Here is a 10,992-nt window from a genome sequence, read left to right as displayed (position 1 = left end):
AAAAAAAAAAAAAATCATATATATAATTGTCAATAAAACACCCACAAAATGACCCAAGTTGAAGAAATCTAATAAATTGACCAGACTTCTAAACAGTCCTTTCTCATTCTTCGCTCTTTTACCTTTATTTGCCCAAAAGCTACAAATATATCCTCTTATATCCACTACAAGTTTCACTCTATAAACGTTACACTGCAAGATTTTTTCTCCAGCCCATCCCATAAAGTGAGAAACTGATACTCCATTATTTTATACACTCTCTCTCTTCTCTATACATATATTTATATAACATTTGTAGAGAGAGAGAGAGTTACATACATATTTGGGATTTTTGAAAGCTCATTTCTCTCCCCCTCTTCTAGCTCTTAAATAAAAATTGCATTTTTAGAGTCTACAGATTTTTTTCTCCCTTTCGCGCACGTATTTGTATTTCTCTCTCTCTCTCTCTATCTGCACTCAAATTTCATTTATAGAGAAAGTTACAGTTACGGAGTATTATTTTACACCTTCCTCTTTGAATGACATTTCTTTTGTTTATTGAGAGAGAGAAGAGATTCTCTTCTGGGCTTTTGCCACAGATCGGGGGGTTTCGAATTATCTGATTCCCCATAGTTTTTACTCGAAACCCTAGGTTTTCGAAATGGAGTTTGTGGGCAGAACAGTGAGGAAAGAGTTCAAAGGGTTTGGGGTTTTCACAGGAACCGTGAAATCGTACGACCCATCAAGTGGGTTATTCGAAATCTTATACGAAGACGGCGATTTCGAGGAGTTGGAACTGTCTGAAATTGCTGCCCTCTCGGAGGGCATGGTGGTGGATCAATCTGGAACTCTCGACCTCACCAAGAAGCGGACGAGGGTTGGTCGGAAGCCGAAGAAACGGCGGCGGATCGAAAATCGTGCTGAATCAGGTAACAATTCTGCTACTTTAGTGAACAATAGTTGTTTAGAGCAGACTTGTGAGGTTCGGGGGAAAGATAGTGAGAGTCAAAAGGGGTCTTCAATAATTCTTGAAAAGGAATGCGCGGTAGGTGAAAATTTGAAAGAAACTGTTTCTGTTGGTGTGAATTTGAACACTAGTAGTAGCTATGATATGGATGGTGTTAACTTAAATGATGGGTTGAATTTGAATGATGGGTTGAATTTGAATGATGAGTTGAATTCAAATAATGGGTTTAGTTTAAATGGTAATGATAAAGAGAATTTGAAGAGAAGTACCTCTTTTGATCTGAATTTGGATGTAAATGGTGATTACGATGAAACTTTGAAAGGGGCTGATTCAGGGGTTCCTATTGTGGAAGCCCAGAAGAAAGAACATTATTTTGACTTGAATTTGGGCTTAGATGAAGAGATCAACAATACGGATGCTGACTGCAATGGACAGATGAAGGACAACACTACATTTTACATGCTTGAAGAAACCCAAAAGGAGATTGGTGGAGCTGTTAAGGATACCCAGTTGGAAGATGGCAGCACAAATGCTACTCTGGAGGAGGTTCATCTTGAAGTTAGTGAAGGAACTCCAATAAAAGGTATAAGCGTTTCCACTGACAACTTGTTGGGAAATTCTTGTATCGAGTCGGAAGAAGGATTTGTTCTTGGATTTGGCAGTACAAATGGGACCGAGAAGGGAGTTCATTGTGAAGTCAGTGAAGGAACTCCAATAAACGGTAAAAATGCTTCTCATGCGAATGTGTTGGGAGATTCATGTGTGGGAATGGTAGAAGGAATTTCTCTTGAAGTTACAGACCCCGAGTATTCCAAGAATAGTATGACTTTTGAAGGTCAGGTGAAGGGGGGACTTTCTGATGCTGGCACTCCAGTAGATCATGTTTTTCAAGGCGATTCAGGAAGCATATGCAAAGGCAGAAATAGGAGTAAAAGAAGGAAACTTTCAGATAATGTGACCTCTGCAACAGGAACAGCGCTGAGACGAAGCACTCGTAGAGGAACAGCCACCATTTCTGCTCAAAAGGATGTTTTGGATGCAACATTATGCCAGGCAAATGATGCATCTTCGTGTCCTGGACATGGTGCAGCGTTGGAGGAAAAATCTACTGTGTCAGGTCTTGAAGAATCTGAAGAACCGAGTGTTCTTTCTCCAAAGCTGCAGTTACCCCCTTCTTCAGAAAACTTGAATTTGGATGGCGTTCCTATACTCGATGTTTTCTCTGTTTACTCTTGTTTGCGGTCATTTAGTACCTTATTATTTTTGAGTCCCTTTGAATTGGAGGATTTTGTAGCAGCACTAAAGTGCAAGGCTCCTAATTTATTATTTGATTCTATTAACGTTTCTCTTTTGCAAACTTTGAGGAAGCATTTAGAGTCTCTTTCTGATGAAAGTTCCCAATCTGCCTCCAATTGCCTCAGGTATTCTATTATCCCCTCCCCCACAAGATCAATCCATTTTTTGTTATTTCAACTTCCCTTAAGTTGCACTTAATGTATTTTTTATTTAAAATTTTCATTTAGGAATCTTAACTGGGATTTTCTGGACTTGATCACGTGGCCCATCTTTATGGTTGAGTACTTGCTAATGCATGGTTCTGGATTGAAACCTGGTTTTGAGCTATGTCACTTGAAGCTATTTGAGATTGACTACTACAAACAGCCAGTATGGGTAAAGATTGAGATTCTCCGGTGTCTCTGTGACGACGTGATTGAAGTGGAAGCAATAAGGTCGGAGCTTAATAGAAGAACAATGACTACTGAGCTAAGTACGGATTCGGATTGGAATATGAAGATTGAGACTTCTAAGAAAAGGAGGACCCATATGGATGTTTCAGGTGGTTCTTGCTTGACTGATGAGGTGATTGATGAAACCACAGACTGGAACAGTGATGAATGCTGTCTTTGCAAGATGGATGGGAGCTTAATATGCTGTGATGGTTGTCCGGCAGCCTATCATTCAAAGTGTGTGGGAGTTGCCAGTGGTCTCTTGCCAGAGGGTGATTGGTATTGCCCTGAATGCATGATTGGCAAAGATAAGCCCGGGATGAAACTGGGAAAGTCACTTCGAGGAGCAGAGCTATTGGGAATAGATCCTCATGGCCGGCTATATTATTATAGTTGCGGTTACCTTTTAGTGTAAGTTTTCCCTTTGAATAATGTTTACAAAGTTTAATAAACTTCATTTATATTTTTATTGATTATTTAAATCATTATTGATTATATGTGTGTTAAAAATGTTAGAATAGGGCATGATTAATTTTCAAAAATTATGATAGGCCTAGGCCAATTGCGAATTTAAATGGTTATCACAATCTGCTTCGTATCATTGTTGCTAGTAACCATGCACTGTGTTAAAAAATCATATAGAGCATGTATTGTATGTGGATAAGTTGTTTAACAAATCAATGGAGACTGAAAAGAATAAACAAAATATGATGTTTTCAGTTATTATTTTGAATTGCCTAACCTTATTTTGTGCATAGTTTGTGTTCTTCTATCCTTTGCATTCTTTATCATGGGAATTCACTCATATGATCTCCTTCACATGTTTTTGTAAGTAACTAGGGCGTAGATTGAGAGAGAGAGCTGGAGTTAGGCTAGAGAATGGGTTTACATAACTTAAAGTCAAGAATTTTCCGGACTCTCTGAGAGTTTAGATGCCCTATTAGGTCTTGTGTATTTTCTGAGGGATGCGTTCCCCTTTTGAACGCTTCTTTATACAATCTTTACTTATCAAAAAAAGAAAAAGAATTATCCGGAAATCATAATAAACTTTTCTTTCTACAATTACCAAAGTACAGGTATTACTTTTATGCTTGAAGTAGAGCTCACAGCACATGGTTCTTGTATGTCATAGCTGGAATTCTTTTCTATATAGTTATTAATGCATTAAACTTGTTGGGTAAAACGATTCCCCTCTCCTCTGTTTTTGGTGATTTTTTGGATTGGGAAGAAATTTGGATGAGTCGAATAACCATAGGTACGTGGCCATCTTTTTCAGACAACTTTTTGATACTCTACGTAATGAATGATTAGATCTGTATACTTGTTCTAGTTGAATTGTTGGACGACAATGAGAACCTTAGATCCTTTTAAATTATAACATATTTTCTTGAAAGAGGCAGGTTTTGGATTTTGGTGATGGAATTTTAGTAGGAATTGATTTGTGGTATATGCAATTTGAGTTTGTTTTCTACAATAAATTTTTTGATAGTGCTAGTGGCAAGAGCTTTTTGTTGCTTCCAAAGTAATCTAAAAATTGATTGGTCAATATCGTTTGGTTTTATCTGGAAAAATGGAAACTCCTGCAGCAATTATATTTCTCTATTGATAATGTTTGAAGAGGAGGTAAAGAGGGAATGAGGATGTTCTGGAAGAGTTTGATTAGAGTCTACTGAAGGTGAAGCCTTGAAGGTGCTAAACAAGAGAGAGTATAGCTTCTTTTGCATGTTGAAGTCTAGCCAGGGTAAAGGAATGAGTTTGAGGCTGAAAGCTTAGGCCCTTGGTTGCCCTCGGTAAGGTGCACATAGTTGACATGCCTAAAAATAGGAGACTCTAAAAATCTCTCTCGCATGGTATGGTTGTTTGATTTTGACCTTGGGAATTTTAATCTTATCCCTGCGTTCCCTTTAAATTTCTTGGTTTTGTATAGGCGGTTTGATTTGGCAAGCATTATGTGGTTCACTTTATGGCAAATTTCCACCTTCTCGGAGGGCGATATCCTTGTTTTTGGTGGATAGGGGGAAGTTGGTTTGGAATTGTGATTTCTTGGCCCCTATATAAGGCATTTGATTGGAGAAGGAATTTCCAATTTTCAACTGTAAAGGTAAAGGTGGTTCTGTATTCCAGAGTATTTATGTGGTCTGTTGGTTATCTTAAATTGATTGGAACAAATTGATGTACCAAGAAATTGAATGGGTGCTATGTAAATTTCCCACGATTCTTCTAGGATAGGTGCCAAACTCCTGTTTCTTGCGAGCATCTACTCTCTAAGAGTGGCTTCAGCACCAATCTGCAAATTTTAACCTTTCCGTATTGACAAACTGCTATTTTGGTTCGGTGAATCTTCTTCCACCTTCTTACTTATTAAAAAAAAAAAAAAAAAGGAAAAGAAAAAAGAAAAAAAAGAATATTCTTTCACCTTCTTTGTTAAAACAGTAAACCCTTTTATCATTGTTGCCATGGCCACTGCAGCACTCTATCTCTAAAATTCTCGCTCTCACCATGAATAACTGAATTATAGCTTATTTTTATTTATTTATTTTTTTTTATCTGCGTTGATGATTAAATGGTATATTAATTATTGGGATGTCAAGTCGAGTGAAATTTAGTAATGATTATGATGGTTTTGCCCCGACTAAGAGTATGAATACTAGATGGAGCTATTGATGTTGACATTGATTTGAAAAGAATTCTGGAGGTGACTCATCTACAAGAGGAAGATGTGGGAGAGAGAAGAGAGGAGACTCTCTGTTAGATTTTGTTTATTCTTTCAACTTTTAGGTTTTTAATAATTGAACTATTTATTTTTATTCTCCAGTAATGTCAGAAGATATTTGGGTAATTTGGTGAAATTACACAAAGATCATAACAAGTTCAGCTTATTATTAGATGAGTCTCAGCAAGTTGGTCAAGTCATCAGCTAAATCATGACTAAATCAGCTGAGTTGTAACTGACTTGGCTGAGTCTGATACGCACTGATATATTGGTGAGAATTGGTATCACACGAGACTCGATTGAGCTTGTAGGGAATCAACACAGTCTCTTTTGAATTTTTAGAGACTTAGCCGAGTCAGCACATCTGATAGTGTGTAAGATTGATAAAATGTCAAAACCTCAATAACCGATTCTGTTACATTACGCCCGATATGGCTTTGCGTCTGTTACACCGCTTCTGCATCTTCAAACCATAATTGGTGGAGGAATTTTGTTTAATTCTAATGGTTGCTTCCTTGTGAATCTAGGTCCTATTGAAAATGTCATCACCTTTGGAGTTCATGATTTCAATCTGCCCTTTCCCATGGCAGTTGGTCAATATCATCTTCGCCGGAGCCCTCATAAATTTTGTTATATGAATGCAAAAAGCTTCATAAACTGGGGGATATTTATGCCCTCTCATTTTTATCTGCTATTTCGGGTTTTCTAGATTTTTTTAGTCAATGTTTCTTTTACCATCCATGAGTTTTTCCAATATTTGACATGGTGGTGATATATTTTAAAAATGCACTCTTCTGCCAGTGAATTCTATCAACTAAAGGCAGAAGAGTCATTGCATGCTAATTGACAAATAAGAAGAAAGCATATGGAAAGCTTCAATAATGTACAGGTGTTTATGTTTACATCTGTAGTACATATATAGAATACACATATACCTTCTCTCTCTATATATACATGGTATATATATGCACACGACTCATCATCATCACTGGCTTCTCCGTCAGTGACAGTGTCTTGCTGTTGGCTTTATCCATGATAAACCCAAATATCAGGAACCTCTTGGATGGTGACTAGGGATTTTATTGATCTCACAGGTGCTTTTATGTGTGCATATTTGAGTCTCAAGAGAAGAGAGGCTTATGGGGTTCCTAAATGAAGATTGGTTATTGTTTCTTTTGACAAGTTTGAACATGTTGGATGATGGTAGATTTTACTGGTTTGGGCTTTGGATTGTGTTGGTTAGAGGAGGATATTTTATGTTTCAGGTTTGGTGGCAATGGGAATGGGTTTCAATTGTTGAGAGTAATGGAAGTGGTGGTTCACCATATGAAAGTGGTTGTCAGTGTGTGGATGATGTGGGTTTTAGCTCCAGGTAGTGATGGGGAAGTGGCATACTGGCAGTATATGGAGGTGGTGGTGGGTGTGTGGTCTGACAATCATTATTGATGGAAGGGACGGAGGTTTAGGTTGGAGAGAGAAAATAGAGGGGTGATGTGTGGAGGGTTGGTAAAGATAGTTCTTGTACTGTGAGAAGTTTCATTTACTTGGACCTTTAATGTTCTTACCACCTCTAAAAGGAGGTGGTGGATGGAGATTCAATTTGATTTTTATATATCAATTGAGACTGTGTATGAGAGAGGGGTTCTAGGATGTAGTTGGGAGTCGTAGTAGATTAACTAGAAAGAAAGTAGAATTTTTTTTTTTTGGAAATTTATAATCGTTATTTTGGGGTTTTTTATTTTTTATTTTTTATTATTGGGTTTGGTGATGGATTTTGATCCAAAGATGATAGCAATCGTTGTTTAATTTAATTTTTTTTATTATTTTTTTAATTTTATGGTGACGGTATTAGTGGTGGTTGTTGGGATTTGATGATTATATAATAGTGGTGTTGTCATGGTTTTGTCAGTTCCAGTTGTGGGTGAATTTTGGGGGTTCGCCTGATTGAAGTAGGTCACCAGTGGTGGTTGAATTTGCGCGTGTCGGGGGTGAGGGAGTTGGGTTAACCCATCCTGCCTTTATTCTATGATTAAAATCATCTCCAACTTCTCCTTCAATAGGAATAATTGAGCCAACTAATGGAAGTGTTAACTTTCTCTTTTTGGCAAGCAAGCAATTGTATTGAAACAACACATGTACATGTTTCTTTTTTCGTTCCTCTTGATCCTCAATTATAATTCCATCCCTGTTTGTATTTCTAAATTTGCTAAAGTTATATTCCATATATTCAGTTTTGTTCCTATCTATCCAAACCTCCAATTTAGCATTTACTCCTTCTCTAGCTTCATCAACTAAACATTATCATAAGCAAATAACATATATTGTGGAATCTTTCTCTGAATGTGTCTTGTCATTTAATTCATAACTAAGAGAAAAAGATATGGGCTTAATGCTGACCCTTGAAGGTTGCAGTTTTAAAAAATTCACTTGTTTCTCCCACATACATTCTTTATTATGTCAGCATATCCATTTGTGAGCCCCCTTCTTTTCTAAAACTCTCCATGTGAGATTTCTACATACCCATAGTTCTTAAAGACTCATGGCGCTGAAAGTCTTCACCGTCTTCTGGAGCCTAGGTGCAAGGCGCGAGCCTTATTGAAGTATGGCGCGTGCGTGATCATAATGCATATTAGTTATAAGTGTATTTAATATATTTAAAATATGCAACACATACTTGTCAATATCAAAATAAGGAATGTTTTCAACATATCAATTCAATAAATTAACTTAAACAACATTCATATACTTTTTCTATTTGCATATGAATTTAATAAAATCAATGTACAATAAGAACAATTCAAAATATGAGATACAAATAATAAAAAATTCTTTAAAAATAGGATTTTTGATATATCAACTAAGAGGATTAAGTAAATTAATGCTCATAAAACATATCATATTTATATGTATTAACCAAATTCAATGCGATTATATATCTTAAACAATTAAAAAGTATAATTATGTAAAACTTGTCGCGACCCACCCTGCTATGTAGATATTGTTTGCTTTGCACACTCTCTGTGCTCATGGTTTTTAAAATGTGTCTACACAGTTAGGAGGTGTTCACATATATAAGTGCGGATCACCTCTCCCCCTCCAGGTGATGCGGGATGTCACAATCACCCCCTATTGGGACCCAACGTTTTTGTTGGCATGACCCTCATGGGTTTGTGCACGATCCCCCCATTTCCGGCTGGAGATTGGCTCTGATCTCCGTCACAACCCACCCCGCTGTGTAGATATTGTCCGCTTTGCACACTCTTTGTGATCATGGTTTTCAAAATGCACCTACATAGTTAGGAGGTCCATATATATAAGTGCCAACTACTTCTCTCCCCAGGCGAAGTGGGAGGTCACAATAGGAATATATTATCATAAATATTCATAATCAAGCATTAAATGCAATTAATGTAAGTAGTGAACCATAAATTTATATTATCATAAATATTCACAATCAAGCACTAAATGCAATTAATGTTAATGAACCATAAATTTATGGTTATTGTCAGATATTTTATAACGTTGAAAAATATGATCCATTAAATATGATCATGATATGATATAGAAGTTCTAATTTAGTTGTTATTTTACAAACAAGAAAAATGATATGAATAAATCATTAGAAATAAAAGGCGTGAGCCTGAGGGCTTTTTGTGAGCCTGACTGAAGGAGCCTGGCCTGTATTAGGTTAAGACACTCTAGCTGAGCTTTGACGAGCCTGTGACTTTTTTGGAGCCTACGTGCGCCTTTAAGAACTATGTGCGTACCCTTTCATAGGCTTTCTATAAACCAATTAAAACCATATGAGATCATTTGTTAAGATATACTAAAGGTTGTAGTTTTGGGTTGAACAGATGCCTTTTGCAGTTAAATGTGTGGGTTTTAGCTAGGGCAGTAATGCGATTATTGTAAGAAGTATCAGTTGATAGTTGAAATTCAGTTATAGTGCTTGCTAGATATTGGTATCCATAGGCTTAGATGTGTATTCAGATCCCCATACTCAAATTAAGTGAGAAAAAAAGGTGTCTTTGATGAATTTTCCCGAATATCAAGTGATACCTTGATGTTGTGAAGACAAATACATACCAGTTGATACTAAACTCACACCTATCATTTTAAATCTATTTGAAGCAACACATAAAAAATTGTTATTATATTTTGTGTGAAAACCAAAAATTTACTGTCAGCGTTTCTTTTCATTTTGAAACTTGGCATGTGTTGATTGAGTAATGGATGGAGGAAAGACACTTTTTCTGTAAAGAAGAAGATGATGTTTAGTCTATTTTTTTATTGTTAAATATAATCTCAATATTGGTACTATTGAATATTTATATCTCTATTACCTAAAGTCTTAGTTTTCCTTCTGTCTAACTTGATAGCCTTGCAATTAACTCAATATTTTAAACTTAATTAAGAGTGCCTTTTACTCATTTCATCTTTTCAGTTTCTGCTTAAATTTTTTCCCCAGAATCTTTGTATATGTTTTTAGCAACTTTTTCTGATCATAGTGTGTCCGTGAGTCGGGGCTTATTAAATTCCATTGTGAAGACTGGTTCATTAAACCATGTTTGTGGTACACATAGACCCGGGGACTCCCCCCGTAACTCGTGTTTTGTTTGAAATTGAGACCACTTCATTTTGTACTGAGTTTTACCAACATTTATTTGTGATGTTAAGTTGTATTGCCTAGATGGTATGTTGTGTGGCTTGTCAAATTATGAAACCTCTGTGAAGTAATTGTTGTTACAATTTTTTTGAAGCTTAGAAGTATTTGGAAACCTCTGGCTCACTTCTTTTCACATTTCTTTTGTTTGATTTAGCTATTAAATTTCACATTTGAAGAACATTCATTGGAGTCCTGAAAATCGAAGCTCTTTAATTTTTACAGAAGAGATCCTTTTTTTTTTTTTTTTTTTTCCTGATGAACTTATCCTTTTATTCTTGATCATCATCCTTCTTTCTTTCTTTCTTTCTTTCATCTTTGACATAAAATCTGTTATTAAACTTTTTTGTTTGGTGTAATGAATCCACAGGGCAGATTCGTGTGACACTGAATCCTCATATAGTTATTACCACCGAAGTGATTTGACAGTTGTTACTGAAGCACTAAAGTCATCGGACTTACATTACAGCGCAATACTAAGTGCCATATCCCAGCAATGGGATCTGTCTTTTAATTTTAGTGGAGGCAAAAGTGATTTGGACTCCCAGAACATTACTGCAAGCTCAGATTTTCTTACGAAGGGACAAATGCCTGCTGCTCCTGCTGCATTGCATCTGCTTTTGACAACTTCAGAAACCCGTGTTAAGGATGATACCATTGATGAAAGAAAACCAGAAGAAAACTCTATGATCACTCAAAATTCTGGTAATACAGGCTGCGAGGTCTCAGAGTTGGTTAATATTGAGCCAGCGAATGTGAACCATTTCATGAAGATGGAAAATCTAGTGACAAGTTCTGAGGGATCAGCCGAAATCTCACAAGCTATCACTGGCATTCAGAATTCCCAGAAAACTGGGCCAGATCGTTCGAAATCCTCTGCTGGGATATCAATTGATTCCAAGATTCCAGGTAAAATCCTCTCTGTTTCAAACTATTTTTTACA

General features: G+C 36.4%; 1 protein-coding gene across 1 annotated transcript in view; it reads left to right on the top strand.

Annotated features, from left to right (window-relative positions):
* Positions 1-216: 216 nt before the first annotated feature.
* Positions 217-10,992, top strand: part of LOC132311467 (DDT domain-containing protein PTM) — a 28,156-nt gene continuing 17,380 nt past the window's right edge. Inside the window, exons 1-3 of the mRNA XM_059809372.1 lie at positions 217-2,367; positions 2,470-3,084; positions 10,420-10,958. Of these exons, the coding sequence (XP_059665355.1) occupies positions 641-2,367; positions 2,470-3,084; positions 10,420-10,958 (2,881 nt within the window). The 5' untranslated portion in view covers positions 217-640. The remainder of the gene's footprint in view (positions 2,368-2,469; positions 3,085-10,419; positions 10,959-10,992) is intronic.

The sequence above is a fragment of the Cornus florida genome, unplaced genomic scaffold, assembly GCF_030987335.1.
Source record: "Cornus florida cultivar Cherokee Brave unplaced genomic scaffold, ASM3098733v1 CherokeeBrave_3.0.0_Hap2_Chr06, whole genome shotgun sequence".
Classification (NCBI taxonomy): Eukaryota; Viridiplantae; Streptophyta; class Magnoliopsida; order Cornales; family Cornaceae; genus Cornus; species Cornus florida.
The sequence above is the reverse complement of the archived record's forward strand: the minus strand, read 5'-3'. Positions and strand labels throughout refer to the sequence as shown.